Below are 22044 nucleotides of genomic sequence, written 5' to 3' on the forward strand. Positions count from 1 at the left end.
TATTTTTGTCAGTACAGACACAACTGTGCATATTGGAGCAGAGCAGATGATGTTTGTAGAGATCAATGTCCTTCCATTTACCTCTTGTTTCCATTGTTAAAAAAAAAACATTTGGCAAAGCCAGATCTGTGATATTGAGGCGAGTGATCCTGCTAAGCAACAGCATGCATCGCTCTGGCCGATATGTCCTAACAGCCAGCAGGTTTGCGTCACATTGGCAGGCTGATCGACTGGCCTCTGGCCCCACACTGCAGCTGTGTTTGCAATGTACCCACATGATGACATGTTCAAACGTAAACCTCATGGTGGCTCTAGAAGTCTGTCAAAATCGAGACAACTGCAGGCAGCAGGTAATCGTTACACAGGCACAGATCTTGCATGAATGGCCCTGAAGATCCGCCCTGATGCGGGTAACCTAGTGGAAAGGAGTTCTTTTAATATTCACTCAAAATGGGTTTCAGTTTCAGAATGCTCAAAATCACTTTCAGTTAGAAAACAAAAAAGACAGCCAATAAATCTTAAGATGGCCTAAAGAGTTCCTGGCTGACAATATCCGCTAAAGTGAGGTCTGAACTGAGCTGAGGAAAGGATCAGAGTGAGTGTCCAGTTCCCCACCTCTCTTATGCCTTAAAGAAAGGGTCATTATTTACAGTCATTATTTAGGAGTCAGTCCCCCACAGTGCAACAGGTGAATGATCCTGAATTTAGACATTCAGCTAAAAGGAATTGGGAAAAGGGAAATTAAACTAGTAATACAAAAGAATGAGGGACATTTTTTGAAAAAAATTTTGAATTCTGAAGAAAACTTAGAAAGTGATGATTTTCAGGAAAGTCCTGGTCATTTTCTCTAAGCAGATTAATGATATCAAGTCACACTGAATCTAAAAATATGTGTATCATGTCTGTGTGTTCAGACTGAGTTATGACTTAGAAGTACCAATTTTCATGTAAATTGGGTCAATGAGAGGCTAAGGGGTTTTAAAGTACCTTAATTGCCTCCATGGGCTGTGTATCACAGCCACTGCTGTGATACTGCTGCTCAGCTGTCTGTTTGTTAATGTCAGCCAAATCAGTGGCCCACTTGGTTTTAAAACAGCGGCATGCATGTGTCTCTTTCACCTCACGCCTCTCCCTCTGCTGAAAACCTCAAGGATACATCCTCTGTGGATCATGAATGTCTTTAATCTGTAGACAGCTGTTGGGAGATATTGCTGCACAAAACTGGTCGATAGACTGACCGAGCCATGCTGTAAAAAACATATCTACCACGACTGCAACTTGTGTTTTTGGTTTGCCAATGTGGTAGATCTATTCAAACTGATTAAAAACAACCCAGAGGCACTCTTTATTCAGGGCTCCAATGTTTTGCGGCAAGGACAGCATTATGTTGATCAAACAGCACTGCAATGTTCATGACCCCCAGTATTTGTTGCACTTTTAAGTCCTAAAAAAGTCTGCAAAAACATCACAAACCCCTAGAAATCCACAAATTTCCACAAAATTAGTAAGGACGTGCTTGGTGTTGTCAGTAGTAACGTGGCCTCGAATACTGTCTCTTACATCTTTAAAAAACTCAGAGCTGCATTGATCAAAGCTTGCTGATGCTTCAGATTAGCATGAAGTGAGAATCAAACTGAACAGAAACACCTGAACCAAAATCTCTATGCAGGTGCCTATGAATAATAACAAACACTAGTATATAGTCTACATGTAAACAAACATTAAGAGGAATTTTTACCTCCTACATTTGGTTATTTGTGAAGAGAGCTTGACACTTGTTTTTCTCTGGGATAAATAATTCCCTCAGCAGTCTCGGTCGGTGTAGTCTAAATAAGTTTGTTGATATCTGTGTTCCACAGCAGGAAGAGATGTCTCGAGTCAGATCATTTTGTGAATGTTGAAAGGCTGTTTGGTCTGTTCCCATTTAAAAACACTGCAGGAGAAACGGAAAAACACCAGATTAGAGAATGAGGATGTGTTAGTCCTTCCAAAGAGTCAGCACATGACTCAGACATGACAGATGAGATAAGTCAGAGACGCCGTCCTGTGTCCTGGAGGTCAACGCACTGGGTTTCAATTTGTGAATCAGTGGTAAAATCGTACTCCAAGGTACACATGAAGGCACTTGTTTGGAGCACCTGCAGTAGGAATAGATTGGGTGTGATGAGCCTGATTTCAATCATGTCCATTTAGATCAGCCTGTCTACTTCCCCCTAAAGGGAAAGAGGGATGCTGTGTGCTTCACTGGGCTCTGACAGTTTATTGATAGAAGAGAACAGTTTGGAGGAAACTGGCGTCAAGACTTCAAGTACAATTGGGTGTCATTATGCAGAAGGTTTAGAGTTGTGGGGAGTTCATACAGCACCCTATTAAAGATTACATGAAATTAATCTGGGGGGAGAAAACACTGTGGTGAACTGATGGCCCGGTGTAGTAAGCGATAATTGATGATGTTCAAAGCCAAACAGACTTTGGCACCTTTCTGATATCAGATGATGTGACAGAAGCAGTACTGTGCAATGTCTGTGCAATGGTCATTACTATCAGCCCTATCAGCTCTTCTCCCACAAGTTGAGTTCACAGTGACTTGCAAAACATTAACCAGGCTGCAGGTGAGAAAGCAAACAGGTAAACTGGACTTGCATTGTTAAGTACTGAATGTAGAGGTCAATGTCACCATCATGTGTCATGACTTCTACCTGCTTGCTAAGTTGTTTTTTGAGAGACAACTAGAGCATAACTGTAACCTTCCAATAAAAGTGTGTTGTTTCTTGCATCGCTTCCTTATGGGATAAATAGTTTGACATTTTGGGGAAAAAAAATGTTATTCGGTTATGTGCTGAGAGTTAGATGACAAGATTGATACCACTCTTGTGTTTGTATGCTAAATATGAAGCTACAGCCAGGATACGTTATTGTAGCTTAGCACAAAGACTGCCGAAACAGCTAGCCTATTCTATCGAAAGCTCAGTAGTTAAAACGTTTGTTTAATCTACAGTGGTTACCTCCAACCAGTTCTCAGCTCAGGTCATCACACACAAAGACACACATAGCACTCTTTAATGACTGTATGAGATGCAACAGGCTGCCAAAAATCCTTTTTTAATACGTCGTTAGCGTTGTGAAACATCACAGTTTGGTTAGGTTTACGTAAACATAATTAGGTTAAAATAACTACATTATGTTACATAATCACTTGATGACACAAAACTTAAAATAACTCAACGTATAGCCTACTTTTGGTTTCACATCATTTCATGCAAACCCCGGTCTTCTGGTTGAAAGGCTATAACCTCTTGGTGACAACTCCAGGAAGTCACTGCACCCAGACAAAAAATAGTCTGGCACAGAACCCACCTTAGAACAACATGCTGTTTTTGTGTGTGTTTTGTTAGACAGAGCTAAACTAGTTGTTTCTCTGCTTCCAGTCTTCAGAAGCTAAGCTAACCATCTCCTGCTCTAACTTTATATTGTGTGTACAGACGTGAGAGTGGTATTTTGGTCTTTTTTTGTGATTCTGACTTTGTTTCTGACTTTTCCTCAGGTCTCATTGTGGGATCCTTGATGGTGTTCTGGCTTCCCAACCAGATTCGTCGTCTTATGACTGCTGCCGTGCCCAAGTCACACTGGACTATTTCCTTCTTCCGGACCTACGCAACTCTCCACCCTGTGGCCGACACCTTCTTTTACCTCAGCTCTGTCCTCAACCCGTTCCTCTACAACCTGTCCTCCAGACAGTTCAGGGAGGTTTTTGTCCAGGTGCTGCGGTGCCACCTCACCATCGAACACATCAACAAGCGGACCGTGCGGAACTCCCACGCTGCCTCTGCACAGTCCTTCCGGCCCCTACTGATGAAGTCATTGCGTCGCAACAAGGCTAACCAATCCAGCATTGCACAAGAGAACACCCCTCAAACCTTTACAACCTTTCAGCAAAGTGACTCTGGAATAGCTTCTGATACTCAAATGTCTCTCAGCCTGACTGAAGAGTCGGATTCAAATCTCAAAAGAAAAACAGATGTACAATCAGAGACTGAAGTATAATGTGCTGTACAATTTAATGCAACACAGTGAAAACAAACCAAGGATGCTTGTGCTGTGCCATCAGAAACAAATACAGAGATATTCCTTATACACAGAAAACACAGTACAAAGTAGGTCAGAAATTTGACTGACAGATCAAGCTCAGCTGAAAATTTGGCACAATAGCAAGTTTGATGGGACTCCCCAAAGAGACATTTAATGGAATATGAATTATCAAGTCAGAAAATGATTATACAAAGCTCAAATGTTCAGTTAAGCATGAAGACCCCACAGCTTGATTTAAGGTAAAGGTACCCAGTGGAGTATTTGGCCACTAGCAGTGCTATGGAGCACTGTTTTAATGTACTTCTTGTGCTTTAGTTCTGCAGAGGGCAGAACTGCAAATGTGTAGTACAACAGCACTGAGCCGGAAGGTGATTTTGGAGTGGCGGCCTCAGTTGGAACAGCAGGTCATTTGACATGCACTGGCCCAAAAAGACATTAATTGTCACAAACACCCTCAAATAACTTTGTAGTTTCAGATCTTCTGTCTTTATCTGTGCCTCAAGTGAATAACTAATCAGTATCCAGATGACGTAAATGTCCCCATGTACATGAGGTTGATGTTAACTGACATATCAAATAAAGTATTAGTCATATCCTGCCTCTTGTTGTCGGAGAGTTCGTGTGTTAGACACTTGACTGAGGGACAATATGACTGAATAATGAATAAGTTCTCTAAATCAGACGTTGGTTGTTCATGCCCTGTGGTCTATGTAATGACACATAGGCGCATTTTCTTTTCTTACACACCCCATCATTTGTCAGTGCCTTTCAAAACTGTTCCAAATCACTGTTGTAAAAATAAATCAGTTTCATGATGTGACAGCACTATGGTTACGGTTTAGTTGGTTAAGACATATAATATCATGTTTTTGATTATAAATAAACACTTTGTTAAGGTTAGGGGTACATTGTGGACCTTTTTCGACGTGGTTACAGTAATAAACATGTAGTTAAGGTTAGACATTTTCATGATCATGGTTGAAAGAAACCAACCTTGAAAACAACATTTCCTTGTTTACTCCTGTCATTACAGCTGCTAGAGGGCGCTGTCACTTAAACATCAAGTAGGTATTCAGTTCTGTTAATATATCCCTGACATACAAGCTATATGGCGTCTCTCGGCTTCTTGCTATTCCACTCACTGACAGCAGGTGACACTAAAGCCACAAAAAGCTTAGCAATGCATGAGCAAAGATAGGGAAGAAGAAGACTGCTAGCTGATGTAAACATGAATGTAAGCAATGCGGGTCCCAAAATCTAAAGAACAAAATTTTTTGCAAATGTTTTATAAGAAAGAAAAATATCATTCAATCTGTATGTTAGACTTCAAGGGCACATACGATGCTGTTTTGAGAATAACTCAGAATCTTAACATTTCTGTAAGTAAACTCCACGGGGAACCTTTAAGATTCAGGTCAAATCTCCAAACTAAGAACTCTTAAAGCAACTGAATATCACATTTTGATAGACATCACCAACTTCTTGAAAGTTTAGCTCCTCACATTACTTTGTGTCATAATATATTTGGCTCTGATATAATCTCTGTCAACGTATGCATACCGATGCTATACCATACAACATACTCCCTGATCATTGGTAACTAGCATTACTTAAAGGATAACTTTAGAACTACTTTCAGTGCCATAAAGTCTCTTTCTACAGTGACTGTTGGGTAAAACACTTTGGCGCAGTCCACGCACTGCACTGCTGCTGTTCGACCTCAATGCGAACTTTAGTCATCAGAGATACAATGAAGACTGGTTAGTCTGAAACAGGTTTGTGTATTTCAACATGCTCTACATTTCTTTTTTGTGAGCAGACAGCAATTAAAGAAATAGTGGAGGAAAGTTTCAGGATAAAAGCTGAACTTTTTAATGGCTTCCACTGTGTGTCATTGGCTGTCACTGTGATACAATGATATTGTACCTGTGAAAGGCTTGAGGGCTGTATAGCTGTCTTTAATATTATCAGTGGCACATATATCTTTCTTGATCCGATACCTTTTTTCCTGACTGCACTTTTCTCCCCAGACTCCTTTCAACAAAACCATTGTCAATAACATTGTCTTTTTCAGTTCATAAATACAGCAAAATGATTGTTCCAGGTAACAGTATTGATTTAGAATAAACCAGAGTTATTTATTCTGGAGAGCTTAGGCTCAAAAAATAAATGATGGATCTGAACTTACTATCTTTCCTGTCTCATTTTGACCTTGTAGTGTGAGTAAATAAGACAGATGAGAGCGAGCCACCTGCTGCCCAACGAAATAGCCAGAAGCTGTTTCATCCACGGCACTGTCCTCCATCTCACCTTTCCCAGCTCCCCTTGAAGCTGCATCATGATCATGTTTGTGACATGACACATGTGATGATAAAATGTTCCCAGTGGTGTATGGGGTTTTTTGGAGGCAAGCTGCGACAGAAAGCCAGTGAGTCAAGAGAACAAATACTGTACAAAGCTTTCACACGCCTTAAAGAATAATACATTTATGAATTCATCACTGTCTCAGTTATTACAGTTCCAGTTCATGTTGTCTCCACTGTCAGTAGTTTCAATACACATCTTAACTCAGTGTGAAGGTCTGTCAGCACAGGGTGGAGGACAGTAGGAGGAGGATGTAGAGAGAAAACAGGGAGGAGAGCTGCGGCGTGGTCAGAGTATTGGCAGCCGACGGTTGGGGTCGTTTCTTCTGGCGTGGTCCATTACACAGCGGTGTGTTACAGCAGGTGATGCACACCGAGTTGAGCTTGCCGGTGCAGAACTGCTGGTAGCCAGAAGAAGCGATCAGACAGGCTCCTGACGAGGCGCAAGACTTGCGGTAGTGTATCCCTGAAGTAAGCACAGAAATGGACGCATTAGTCTCATAATTAGAGGATTAGGGAGTGTGAGAGGGAACAAAGACAGAAACAATGAGATTGGGGCAAGTAATTCAAAATAAATAGGATCTATTCTTTCATCAAGGGGAACCCAACTTAAAGGGAAACATCTCAACATCTGTGTATAACTGGACTAATGCTCATTTTGCCGTCACAACACTTTGTGTCCTCTGTCTATAAGATTTGCATAAAATTGTCACTGTCAGTGTCCAGTGTAATAGTCCATGAATGAGGAAAACTGCAGCCTTTTGTGCTTTTTATCCGTTGCACTCAGTGGGTGTGACCTCTTAACACTGTTTATATACATATCCAAAGGACCTTTTAAAGATAACCATTATCCCAATAGAGCCTGCAATGACAACTAGCAGCACAGTGAGTTTTAGTAGTTCCAGCATGGACCTCACAATGACTTCTCAATGGGGTGAGAGTGGCACTTGAATGCGCTTTCAAAGACGGGCTGAAGGAGAACAATATAGTCTAGCAGAGAAATACATTAGACGGTTACTCATACAAGCCAGAGAAACTGCAGCATGTGAAATACTGAGGTAGCAGTGTGAGAGATGCCAGCAGTCAATCAACCAGCAGCAGAACTGCTAACCTAAAATACATAGCTGTCAGCTGCACAGGTAGCAGGTTTCTCCCCATATGAACTGTCACAACATTGGACCTTCCAGTGTTTTACTCTGTTAAAGCACACAATGTGTACTCACAGGCGTAGATAATGTAATGTAAAAATACATGTAAGGGAATCGAATATAAGATGAACACCTGCATCATATCTATGTTGTTTTCAATTTAACAGGGAAGACTGTTTTAAAATCCAGCATTTTAATTGTAGGAGTAGTTTAACAGAAGCTTAGAAAGGGGTTAAAATTCTGTAGAGATGTTTCACAAGTGATCAGTTCAGACAAGGCACCAGGCACCTACGAAGATGGTAGTGCACCTTTTTTAATTTTTCACAGCTGACATTTTGACATGTTACTGCACAGAAAGGTGAAATAACATTAATGATTGCAGTTGGTGGTGAAGGTGTTGAGCAGAAGGTGAACAGGACCTTAACAAGTGTCAGTGGTAACACCTGTGTTTACCCTACTATTTCATGACAAAAAGGTGGCCGTGAAAAATAGGGCTGCCCCTAATAGTCGACTTAACCGTTAGTCGATTCTACTGCGTCTGCTTCTCCCGCACGAAATTGTTAATTGTGTCCTTTCTCCCCAAAATTCAGATTTACGATTCACATTCAGAGACATTACTGCTTTTACCTGTTACCATTTAACTGGCAGCTGTTATGTATATTTATATTAAATATGTATATTTAAATAGTTCAATTAATATTATAATTATGCAACAACTAGTCGACTATTTGCTATTGGTGACTAGGAAACCCTAGGCAGCCCTAGGGAAAAAGGTCTATTATATCATGTCAAGATACAATTACGTCTGTTTTCCTTTTTCCGCACAATGACGTCCTTCAAAATAAAACAAAGAAGTGGTGTAACCTATGAGCGCTCCTACAACTCTGATAGAAATCCAATAATCTGATCCTCACAGAAGCAGGCATCATCATCCCGGCAGCAATGCCCGTTCCTAACATTGTACAGTTGTTGGTAATTAGCTGATGTGTTTTATGATTGGAGATACAGAAGTTTAGCCTCAGGTATTCATATTCTGGGCTTCATGGTTTCTAGTGGTTAGACTTATTTGCATTCCCTTCAGACACTTTATTAACTCAGTATCTTGCAGTCTGTCTCAAGCATATCATGCTTGATTCAGAGTTATCAGCAACCACTATAGCTATCTATCAATTTCCAATCAGTTCCTGAGTTGATCCTTACACATTCATTTGTAAACCTTTTTAGATCACGTATTGTGCAGCCATCTGTGCCCATGAAGAGCTCCAACACCTCGAGGCTTAGTTTTTGTGAATAAAAATTTAATGATTGAAAGTTTTCCCCACTGACACCAACCGAGCTCTGTCCTATTTACAGTAAATCTGTGCACACATGAAAGTGAAGGTTCTGTGCATTTTGGTTAAAGATAAATCCCCAAACACTCCAAAAACTATATTTAGAGACATTTCCAGTGACTGCATTTCATTTTTCAAAGCTCCTCTGAAAAGCATCCGTCTTGACTTATCTCCACCAGCTATAATCCTCATCACAATGAAGTTTGGTTAGGGAGCCGAGGAATTAAGAGGAGACCCTCAGCTGTGACCAGTTCAGTTCAGAATTTCTCTTTCTCTTTTTTATTTTGCACCATATAAAGCATTTATTTACCTTTTAAAATCTTGTTGCAACATGTCAAAGTTGTTTGTGAGAGTGAGAACTTAACATTTCACTCCAAAGAAATTTAGATATGAGCACATGAACTTCCAATAACCTTTTTGTAACGTGTTACTCCTTTCCCCACCCAAGTGCAACAGATACACCCTAAGAACTGCATGTTCATTTAATTTGTGCATCCTCCCATGTCTTACATACTGCAAATATCAGTGGAGGTCCCACAAGGTGTTGAGTAATCCAGAGGAAACACAGTGTGAAATGTTGCAAAGCCTGGAGATTAAAACCTGACTCACACTGTGTTTATATTTCTCATTTTAGCTGTCTTAAAGGACAGCAGACACTTCCACTCAAACCTTTGAAAGGCCGATGATATTCAATTCAAAAAGAAACCCGTGGGACAAATATGTGAAATAACTCAAAGTAAGAAAATCCAGGTCGTAAATGGCTGCATAATCTGTTGGTTTTTATCTCAAGCTGTAATTGGAAAATAGCGAGAGCCGATAACACGGGCAGTCAGTGGAAAATGAGGTGTAGTAAAAGTGGGAATGTCACTGACAGAGAATACAGATTTGATGGCTTTTCTCCCCTCAAACAATCACTTACCAATCACATGGGCTATTTATTAGTGTGCTCACCCTCAGCGATGCACACACATTTTCAACTTCTTCAAAGTCATTAATACTTTCAACTAGAAACTTAATTTAAAACTTTTAAACTTTTAACCAGTCACCACTCCTTGTGTTTTATCATATTAGTTCAGCGTATATAGTTCAGCTTCAGAAGTTTTCTACCTTTCATAGTTTTTGAATAATTGGACTTTCCTTTTTTTCCAGACCTTCTCAGGTTATTATATTAGTGTGTTTTGTGCAAAATGTTCAAATCAGAGTGGGTGATATCACAAACTCTGATTTCATCTCTAACCTACTGACACTTTAAAGTGCAAACACTGTCTCTGACATAGCAACTGATGCTATATTACATATTCATCCAATGCTACAACTGATCATTTAAAATGCAGCTACACCCCTCAGTTCTGCTCCCTCTCAGCAAATTTTAAAAATGCATCAGAGACCAGCAAAGGACAGTGACTTTAGGGGCGTGGCCTCAACATCGACCAGAGTGATCATCATCAGGGGAAATAATGTCCGGGTGCTTCTACAGCTTCTAAAGCACAAGTCCAAACCATTGTGAACAAAATAGAAAAATACTAAGTAGAGGGTTCCCAAAAGCTAGCATAATCTCCTGTGAATGATGCGTCTCGATCAGGATACATTTGAAAAGGAGCAGCTCGGGTTAACAGTGATTTAAAATAGTAGATGCCGTTTTAAGCCCATTTCAAGCCATCAAATGCAGATTTGTATAACTCCGGTATGGATGTCAATATTAACACTAAATATTGTCTTTCATCACATTACTGCCATTAAATTATTTTACAGCTCAACACGTTTAACTGTGGAGTACCTCTTTAACAAGATTTTAAAATTATGTTAAATTCTTGTTGTAAAGTGATTGATCTCTGATAGTTTACTTTTCATTTTAATAGGGATGCTTGATAATTATCGAGACAGATAAATTATTGTCCGATAATAGGAAATTAATTGTATTTATTTTATCAGTTGATAATTATAATAATAATAATTTATTTGGTATTCTTATGCAAAATGATTGATAGACTTTATGTTCTATGAAAGCCCAAATGTGTTTAAAGTTTTATGATGAACTCTACAATAAAAACATCTGAAGATTCAGAACTGTCGTTAATTTATTGTTAACAATAGTGAGGTCAGTTAGATTTGGTTAGAACAAAGCTATGACACATTAAATCATCAATCTTTGCTCACTACATCTCAGCCTTTCTTACCCTCAGGTGTGTAAAAACTACAGGTTATGAACTTCTTTTTAAAAGACAAAAATGCAAAATTATTGGTTATCTTATTGGTATCGGCCATAAAAAGCAGGTAATTATTAGTTATTATACTGGTTGAACATAAATCTATATTGTGCATCCCTAAATTCTGATTATAATGTCCCCCCTCCTCCAAAGGGTGTACACTAAAAATAACACTGTACCACCAAAGTGAAACTTTCACAGCACATCCACAAATAGACTGTAGCTGTTGTGGCAGATTAATGTGTCAAGACAGTGCAGCACTTTAAATACAATGCTAGAACTGTGAGAAGGAGCTCAGGCAACGCCTCACCCTGCTGCTGTTGGAGCACTTTATACCAACTGAGGAGAACACGCTGACAACATTGCAGCACATTTATTTTGGTTATCGTATGTTTTTCCGACAACCTAATTAATGGAAAGGTTGAAGTTTTTGAAAAAATAGTCTATTACAGGTCACAGAAGGTTCTTTTACAACTCAATAATTACTATATTATAATTGTCTAATATTTGATTAATTACTTTGAGATGCATTGCCAGGAGGAACTGTTGTAATTTAAATTCAGGAGAAATACACACAAACATCATACACTCTGATACATGGTGATTAAATTCCATATGTGTCTATTATGAGCATTGAGAAGAGACGCAGTGTTGTACCACATTTATTGAGCAAATATCACCATAATGAATCTGAGACAGCACAACAGGGGAAACACTCACTTTATCATGTTTGAAGCGCTTGAGGGCGATTTAATTTCATTTGTGCGTGGGAATTCTGAGATTCAGCACTTCAATCTAAATTATGCTGTTGAATTAATTTATGGGGAAAAGGGCGAAATTTCTTATCAAGTTTCCAGCGCTGAGAGAACTTGCACACTAGTCTAATGAGAATCATCACGGTCGGCTGCACAAAATAGAGTGAGCAGTCCAATATGTCCAGATGTCTGGAGAACCTTTGATTGCTCCTCTAAATTAGATTTTAACCAAATAAATCAAGCAGTCATTGACACTTGCTGAACTTCTGTGGTTTTGATAAAGCTCAGAATAGTGCTGACACAAGCATTATGTTCCTAATTGTTAAAAAATGTTTGTTTATGCCAGTTTAAAAGACAGTAGAAAACATAATTTGTTCAACACCAAATAATTTTGTATCTTGCTTTTAAATAAAGCAACACTCCTAACAGTGACTGACACAAGAAAAAAATCAACTGTTAGACATGTATCAGTCTGCTCTGTGCAGTTCATTATCCATCTAAATCAAATCTGACTAAGCAGTGAAATTAGAGGGCAGTTGGTATATGAGTCCACATAAAGATGTCATCCAGATAAATGGTCAGTGGGGACACTATAAATTAATAGCAGCTTTTTTAGTGATAGAAATATGAATTTCATCAATCAAGAAATAAAAGTTATGAACTTTGTACTTGGGAATGCATTGATTTGCAACTGCCACAGCACAATTACATTACACAAACCCATAAAGGGAACGGAGGAAGTTACTGGAGTACAACCTCTTCTTATGAGGAAATTCTCAACTTATCTGAAATTGAAAGTGTTGGAATAAATATTCAGATCCTTTATTTAAAGGTCATATTGATGATATTCAAAACATTAAAATAGCAGCAACCAACTTTTGGCTATGTGAAGACGGAGAACATGGTGAATTAAGGATTTTTGGAACAATGGAAAGAGAAGTTTTGGTGAGTTATAATTTGTTTATTCAGTTTTAGATTTTCCGGCTCTCCGTTCGTTCAAAGGTCAGCACTGTCAGGACAGCTGGATCTTGGTCAACAGCCCTTCATTTGTGTAAAATGAACAAAATTGAACACAACCCTAAAGATTCATATGGATTTGCTTTAATCCTGCAAGTGAATCTACTGACAGTGATTCCATTTTAACGTATCTATTTTTGCCTCAACATTTCACCATTTTAAATGTGACTGCAGCTTTATTCTAAATACACGTCCGACCAACTCCACTGGTTTTAACAGTTAACCTTGAAAGGCAGCTGGACTTGGGAAATCACGGATGAATCCATCTTACCAGGCTTAGGTCCAACCTCAGTGGTATCGGACCAATCAGCATCCTTTAAGGAACTACTGTCAGCTACGACATGAGCTACAGGTGGTTTAACGCTGGATGTGTGTGTAGTGACTGTTTGCTTGAAAACAACAATTAGTGTAGATGCTGCTAGCATCAGTTGTACCAGAACTGGATAGAAGTACTTAATTTAAAGAATGGTGAAAAACAGCACTGAAGGATTTTCTCCATTGAAAAGTTGTTTTCTCTCTTCTCCGGACTGGCTTCACTAAGAGTTTGACTACGTTATAAAGTTAATTCATCTGATTGGTTGAAGTTTGCCTGTGATAGACGGTTTGTCTGCAAAAAAGAAATTAATTAGAAAATAAAATAGCATGTTAATTAGAATATTCAATAAAATCTTAACCATGTCTGACATCAAGTGGTTGAAGTTCTCACCTTGCTGCCGCAGTGATGTAGGAGTGTACTCAGGGTGTGGTTGGTACATTGTGACATCCCTGCTGATTGTGGTTACAGGTGCAACAGACTTAAAACTTTCATAAGAAGTCAGTTGACTTTACCTAACCGTGTAATTTATTCCAAGTTGAAATAGTTTCACTATGATTTTTGAAGAAACTTTACATCTGGAGCAAAGTCCATGAAACACTCCTTTACATAAACACAGCAATCCAAATCACAAAATCAAACAAACTTCAGCAGCCATGCACTGTCCCTCAATTTAGCCAAATGAATGCAAACTACTGTGACTAAACACATTCTCATTTCCTTTTCACCTGATACAGTAAATTAACTTTTGTGAATAGCAAAAGCTAATTTAGATAAGCCATGAAGTCGGGGAAGACACGAGTGTGCAGCCTGCCGCTCGTCTTCATCCTCTCTGACTGTTTAACATAAGGAGCAGAGTGACCAGCAGTTTTGTAACAGCTGGAACAAAGTCTAACATAATTGGAACCGGCCGAGTGACTATGCTATTACCATCTTTGAACTATGTAAGACTTAAACAACATTAGAAGATCAAATAAATGTACCTAAGTTAAAACAAGGATTAATGTATATTTTCAATAGTGGGCTAAGCTAAAGTTATGTTTCTATTTAGTCTTATTATAGATTTAAATGCTAGAGTACAGATATATTTTTGTAGTTTACGATAATGCCGTAATACAGTTTTTAGTGCTCATCAGTAAAAAATGTTTGGACAACGTGGTGCTAATAAGATGCAGAGAAGTCTTTGGAGGTTTGGATCATTATAAGTGTGATGAGAATGTGCTGAATAATACATTTTAGAGAATCGGCCGCAAAGCGCCAAGTGTATAAACTAGTCTCACAAGCCCCATTAATTTTGGCATTTGACAACTCTAGATAAACAACATCCAGAAAAGTGAGGATCCGGTCTATGGTGGTAACTTCTCTTCCGCTCCTGACTTCTTCTTATCTTATTATGTCAAAAATATTATTGTTGGTAGTCTACTCATGTAAGCGACTGAACAATTTCAGTGTTAGGTTGCTGGGGTGTCTTTGCTGTATCGAGGGCACTGGTTCAATGTCTATTTAGAGATAAGATGCAGCAGTTTCAGGCGGTTAAATCAAACTCGAGGCCAACTCACTTTACTCATCCTCACGTCTGCTTTATCTAAAGAGAGAACTTCACAACAACGACAAACAATATAATTTTCTGCTCAGCTTGTAAGATGCTATTTATCTATTTTCATCAACACCCCCTCCAACACATGTTGTGCTGACACATCAACCACTATTGTTTGATTGACAGCTGCCTTTCAGAGGAATCCGAGGGGGAATCATTACGTTTGTCTCATCATCGATGCTCCACTCAGTGCGCTGCCACCGTGCATACTGTGGCGATTTAACATTTTCAGTGTGAAAACAAACCGTGGAAGAGACTGCAATGACAGACAGCAGCTGTGGCATACTCATCTGTATGACGTCAAACATTTATGTAAGGCAGTGTTTGGGGGACAGGCAGTTGGTTCACTATAGAATCATGAAGATATCAGATAGCGTTGCTCTTGCTGCTCAAGGAGGTAGAGTTCTCTCCAGTTAATCGTCGATCTAACTAACTGTGTGTTTTCCTTTGCTTCCTTACCATAACATTCTGGGACAGTGCTTGTGATGATGTTGCTGCTTAACCTGACTGCGCCAGATGGTTTGTCACCATCTATCACTGTCTACCATGAGCAAACTTCAACCAATCAGATTAACAAACCCAAATCTTTTACCAAAGCCAGTCAGGAGAAGAGCAAAAGCATCTTTTCCATTGAGAGAAGCCTTCAGTGCCGTTCTTTGCTCTCCTGTCAATGAAGAAATACTCTCCAGTTCTGATATAACTGATGCTATGTTCTGATGCAGTTGAGGGGAGCTGTGAGACTGAAGCAAACAGTACATTTGTGGGCTAGAAAAACCCAAAAAATGAGCTGAAAGACTCTAAAACTCTTCATTGTGCTGTGGGAAGCTGCAGAGTTGAGGTATAATTATCTGTGGCATGACACACATACACACATACACACATCACACGTCATTTGATCCATTGCAAACATAAAAATATTATACAATATAAGCTGCAAAATGATTACAGCAAACTCGTGCTTTTTTGGTGTGTGTTTGTGTGTTATTACATTAATTTAGTCACTGTCCCTTGAAAATTACCTCTGAGAAATTGAAGGGAGGCCAATTTCACATCCCTCATCACAGTACATCTTACTACCCCTCATCTAAAAAAGAAGGGCAGAGGACATTGAAATGAGAGATGGCCTGCTGGAGCGTGGCAATCATCCCTCCTTTAAAGACACTGGGAGAGGAACGGTCGTCAGCGAGGTAAAAGCACACTCTTTTGTAATTTCTCCAGACATAATCAGAGGGGACTGATGATGATAGTAATAGAAGATGTGCTTGGATAGGAAGCCAGGCTTATTTTATGCTGCCCGGCTGAAAAAGTAGCCATGATCTGAGTGGAGGTTGTGCATGTGTGTCTCTCTACTCTTGGAGGATTTTCACTCTTGAGCGACACCTCAACGTTCTTCCAGCCAGCCCATTTCTCAGCTGGAGAGCTCAGTTGAGGGAGATGGATTGTATAACGCCCTCCAGCATGCAGAAGGACTAATCTTTAAGCAAGGAGACAGAAAATACAGTATGTTCTTCTTCCTTTACATCTACATTACAGGGCTACTATATGCAAAGTCACAGGCTTATAGCGGCAATCATAGGGCAAGTATACTTAGAAAGAATCCAACAGCCCCACTGATTTTTATTCTTATCACTTAAGCACATTGCACAGAGGTGGCAGTGCAATTGTGAATGTATCTATTGCATTTCAAACAGCGATAAGGTGTGGTCAGTTGAATTTCTAAGCCCTCCTTTTCATGCAGAGCAGCAATAACGATAACACTGGGAGATAAAGGCTGGGATGTACATGAGCATTCATGCGGAAATTTTCTTATTAAAGAACTGTCGACTCCATAGAGCCGGTGCCTGCCCTTTTGGATTGGGAACCACATTTCCAAAGACAGGAGCTTATTGCTTTTGCTCATCAGCAGTAGAGAGAAGGGAAGGACATTTTTGCTGGGTGTGAAAACGAAGTAGACCCCGGGCATAAGAGTGACCTTTAGTGTCTCAGTTCTTACAACCTACAGCAAAGAGGCACATAAACACAGCAGAGGCACATTATTCTTCACTAAAAAGGCACATGCAGACGCTGAATACCCCATACTTAAAAATCTGTTAACATTAAGCTTCAGATTTTCTCCATATTCCAACCTGGATGCATAGAGGTTATAGATCTTTACCGAATAAGATGAACTTATGTGCACTAAACAAAAGCAATGTGACTGAATGAATGTAAAAGACAGCAGCTAATAAGCAGTTAATGATGTTGTTTTTCAAATATAGGAAAGTAATTACTGTACCATATGTCTATTCTAAATCTTTCACACAGAGGATTTGGCCTTGCAAACCATTCAAACATCGCCTCTGCACTCTATAATCTACAACAAATGGTGCTGTTTTTTTCTTTCTCGACTCTGTCTTGAACAGTTGCAAAGAAGCTCAATATGAAACAGAACAACACCTCAGGTAGATAATTAACTTCCCACAGCCAGACTGGACAGGTGCTCATTGCTTCATTGTGCTTAACACTTTGAGCTTAAGTAGCAAAGGACAATTCACTTACATAAATGTCTTAAATATCCAAACACAAACAAACACATTCTCTTTTCAGATTGTCCATCCATTTAAACACTAGAGTTGAATACCATGTGTCTTATACAAACGCTAAACTTGTGCATCTGTGAGATGCCCAGGGGCGTGACAAAACGCTGGTGTTTGATGCCCCGGAAATGAGAATGAGCTGGAATTTTTGGATTTGGAATCTGTTCAGTTTGGTTGTGGTTGTCTTTCCAGAGCCCGACTGATATCCAAAGTTGTATCAGCCTGTATTCATTGTGGCTCTTAGAAAGCAATAGCAATATCAGCTGGCCAGACATTCATTGTACCCAGAGGATGAATCCTACTGACCTTGGTGATCCCCTGACTTTTCACATAGCGCCATCAGCAGATCAAAATGTTCTGTTATCAAAATTTCTTTCAAATTTTTAAGTCACATTTCAGACCGCATTAATTGACTTTTTGGTCACTTGGGAACACCATAACAAGATGAAAACACAACATTGACGTGTTATAGTCATATAAAGTTGTTATGGCTAACGTGCTATCACACAGTTCAGTGCAATTACAATATTCAGGTTTCTTTTAGCTGTTTTGCTGTAAAAAAAAAACATTAAGTAAAAATATTTAATTCTTGCTGCTAAATCATCTATGTTCAACAGCTAGTTGCTAACTTTGTCTGTCTAGTGTTACAATATTTTATTACTATATTTTCAGAGTTTAGAGAAATTAGGTTAATGAGAAGTGTACAACAATAAAGTTGCCGGCCGTAAAAACCAAAACAATGAGCTGAAAGTCACAAAAAAGCTCTGTAGATCTGATGGGAACTGGAAATGAACTGTGAGTCACCACAAGCAACCCATTTTACATTTGATTTAGTCCATTGTTAGTATCAAATTATTGATTATTGCTAGTGAAATAACTAGAATTTAACTGTAATATAATGCCCGTATGTTACTAAAATCCCAGAAATTCCTGAAAACATACCAAGAATATGACCTCCCTGCAGTGCGGTAATGGTGACACTGTTTCTACATTACCTCAAACTGTGATGTTACTCTATTTCACTGGCTGGGCTGGACAGGATTTGAGGTTTTTGTAAGGACATGAACACACACAAAGGACACATACCTGCAATTGTACGCACAGTATGATCTGATACATTTTCTCTTCGAAAGGAAATGGAATAGTTTATATCCATGACTTCTGTTTCAAATACTGACATACAGCTAAGACTTTCATCCTCTAATGATAGTTATAGAGCACTGAAGGGTCTGCCCTGCTGGCCTTAGATCAGCACACAACAGAGAGCCTGTCTTCTGGCTGAGTATGCTGGAGAGCTCTCCCTCTTTGTGCTGATTTTTTGTGTTAACAGATACTTCAAACATGCCAGCAATATAAACAGCAGCATTTTCCTTGCTGTCTTTTTGTTGAGAAACATGACAACATCCATTGATTCAGAAAATACAACTGCCTGAGCAATACAATGCACACCCTGATGCTGTGATTGCAGAATACAAACTAATCATGCCCACAAACACAAAACCTTGTACTTCTATCTTTGTGAGGACTCTTGACATAATGCATTCCTCAGTTTCTTACCCTAACCTTCACAACTAAATCCCTAACCCCAACCATTAGCCTAAATCTAATTGTTGTAAATGTATGATACAAGTCTGTGCCTCACTGATTACTGTACAAAAGCGTTACTTCTTTCACTGATTTTGGTGAAACTGGATCATATTTGATGGAGAACATTTTTTTTCTGGATGTCCTCTGACTGCTCAGCTTGAACTGAGTTTCCTGATGGACTGATAGCAGCAGTTAATTAGCGGTGAGCTACTTTAACAAGTAGTTAGAGCTAACTGTATCTACCATTAGTGGGTTACGGAACCGGGCTCAGCAGCCGGACCAAATGGGGATCGAACAGCTTCCAAGACCAACAGAGAATAATGTTACAGTACCAATGTCATTTACAGAGCTTTCTGGTGGAAAGAAGTAGCGAACTGCTGTTATCCAGGAGCCAAATCTGGCAAGAAAACCACCTCGGTCCCCTGTTTTCCATGTTGCACTGGCACTGTCGGTCTTGGAGCTTGTGTTCAATCTTGGGTCTGGCTCATCGACATATAAAAGATGGTCTAACCCTAACCCAGCTGTTTGCACTGGAAAGTAGACGCTGATGCTAGCTCATAGCACTAGCTGCATAGCAGTGGGGGTGTATCACACTCTCAGTGCTATTGGCAGCTGTAAACGCCAATCAAGTGACAAGTCCCTCGTTATAACCAAGTTTGAACCCAAACTCAAACAGACCTTTGAAGAACTGAGGACTGACTAAAAGGTGCTCACTTTCTAAAAGTGTGCTCACAAAGATGAATGTACAAGTACAACACTGCCCCATTTTCCACATACAAACATCACTATCAGTTTAGTTTGAAGCTATATTTATTTAATGCATACTCTTCAGATTCATTTCCTCAATTCAAAAATCCCAAATTCAAATCACCACCAAGATCTAATCCAATGTTCTTGGATTAAGGCCAATCTGTCTGTTCTGCTCTGAGATATCCAGACAGAAAAAATAAGCAGAGATGAAGATATTTGTAACAGTAGAGAGAAGGAACAAACAATCCTAGAGATGTGACTTACCATCATCTTTCACCAAAACCTCCTTCTGGCACATGTCCTGCACGTTCACTGTGCAGTTGACGATGAACTCTGGTGTGGAGCAGTCGTGTGTCATCTCCTCACACTGGTAGCACTGAATCTGCAGAGCCAGCCCTGCAACACACACACGCACACTTTTGGGGTCGTTTACATTCATTAATTTCCTGAAGACTTAACCATAACTACTTTTTGACTAACCCTAACCCTAACCACTGACTCAACAATTTCCAAGTTGGTCTTTAGTCTGAATTGTGTCCCCAAAAGTAAGTCAGCCTGCACACACACACACGGTAAATTATTAAATCTATCAATTTCCAATATATGATTTTCATCTGAGCTGGTTGCATTGCCTCCACCATCAACCATAACACATGCTCTTTTTCATTTACATACTCAATTTATTTTCTCTAGTATCATGAATAAAAAAAATAAAAAATATTGAGAGAGGTTCATTTCAAAGTGAAATTCTGTTTCATTTTGGTGAAATTTCTGACTTCTGGTTTCTTGCACTCGAACCATTTCAAATTGATATGACAGACACACTCAATTATTTATCTGCTTTTGAGTTTCTGGTGGTATATTTATTTTAGTGGCATGTTGCAACATTTCATCATGTCTTGCTTTAAACGAATTGATATTTCACTTTCTGTTGTAAAACTAACTTGTTTATGGCAAACTTGCTTCATTGATTGTCCTTCAAAGTATTAATTTATTCAGAGTGGTAAACAGTTTTCCACGCACCACTAGAAATGCCTTTAGCTCATATTGAATTCCCATTTTGACCCATTATTTTGTTCCAACTAAAGTGACATTTAAAGCATTTCGGCTTTTGATGTTAATGTTGCTAAATCATAGCATGCACAGTATTTATGGTACAGTAACTGCGAGTGGCCAGGTCCAAGCATCTCTCAGTACAGAGAAATAGTCCATCTTTTCATAAAAGAGACTTCCAAGATCATATCAAGGGTCTTAATGAGAGTGAATGTTGCATTTGCTGCAGAAGTAAATGCTTCTGCAGCACGCACTGTGCTGAAAAGGGGCAGCAGGATGAGATGTTATGCACATGATGATCAAACCTCAGATTTTACCAACATCAGTAAAACTTAGACTTGTAATGTGCAGTGATGCATTTATCAACAACCAGTTAATATGTAATGTATAGTTTAGGTTTATGAAACGTGGAAGTTATGGATAAATATAATAATAAGTGGTGGACTGTAACTAAAACATTTTCTATACTGTTTTATCTCACTTAATGTAATGCATCTACCCCCATTTCAGAATGAAATATTATATCTTTTTTACATGACTTACATTTGTAATGTAGTATTTTAACATTGTTGTACATGTACTTTTATTCCTCTCCCACCACTGCTAAAGAAATAAATTCCATAAGCAGCAGAGTTCTCTCTTCACTGTGCCACTGCGATTACTGCGGAACATTGTAGGAGATTAAGCAGAGGTCAAATTCAGGGAGATATTTCACAGTTAGTTTAAAGAGGAGTCATACTGAGCTCTGCAGTGTTGATCAGCAGGCTTTAAACTTACCTGCATCGTTTCAGACGCACAGGAGCGCAGTGCTCCAGCGAGCTTTAAGAGACTATTCTGTCATATGTCAGTAGTAAAGGTGTGGCACCCGATACTTTAAACTAAGTACATCCAAATACATGCATCTTTCCATCGTCAAAATGACGAGCCAAAATGAGAAACCTGCTCAACTTTAAACAAAGACAACGTTGGATGAGCGCTGATCGCTCCAAGCGGTGCGCGCTGCGTCTCCCACTGCGCTCCATCTCCAAAAGGAAAAAGATAAGCGGGTTTGGAAGTTTTAGTGTGAAACGAAAGCCTAAAAGTCGCCTTTAATCCCGTGAAGTGCTGAGAGAGAGAAGCTGTGTGTGTCCATACCTGAGCTGCAGAAGAACAGGAGCAAAGTTGAGACGGTGAACAGCCGCATGGTCCGCTTACTGACACTCTGAGCTCAAACATGAGAGACGGATGTTCTCCGGGTCTGAGGCGCAGAGACAGAGCA

General features: G+C 39.4%; 2 protein-coding genes across 2 annotated transcripts in view; one reads left to right on the top strand and one right to left on the bottom strand.

Annotated features, from left to right (window-relative positions):
* The window catches only part of gpr39 (G protein-coupled receptor 39), a 34783-nt gene extending 28157 nt beyond the window's left edge, over positions 1–6626 (top strand). Inside the window, exon 2 of the mRNA XM_035676075.1 lies at positions 3545–6626. Coding sequence (XP_035531968.1) covers positions 3545–4044 — 500 coding nt within the window. The 3' untranslated portion in view covers positions 4045–6626. The remainder of the gene's footprint in view (positions 1–3544) is intronic.
* Positions 6627–6652: 26 nt separating this feature from the next.
* On the bottom strand, positions 6653–22044 carry LOC118338763 (ly6/PLAUR domain-containing protein 1-like). Its single transcript, XM_035676076.1, has 3 exons — positions 21921–22044; positions 19998–20129; positions 6653–6918 (listed from the first exon to the last, which is right to left on the bottom strand). Exons 1-3 carry the CDS (start codon positions 21967–21969, stop codon positions 6674–6676), a joined length of 426 nt encoding a protein of 141 aa, XP_035531969.1. The 5' UTR covers positions 21970–22044; the 3' UTR covers positions 6653–6673.

This window comes from Morone saxatilis, unplaced genomic scaffold (genome assembly GCF_004916995.1).
Source record: "Morone saxatilis isolate NCDOM2014 unplaced genomic scaffold, NCSU_SB_2.0 Contig5, whole genome shotgun sequence".
Classification (NCBI taxonomy): Eukaryota; Metazoa; Chordata; class Actinopteri; family Moronidae; genus Morone; species Morone saxatilis.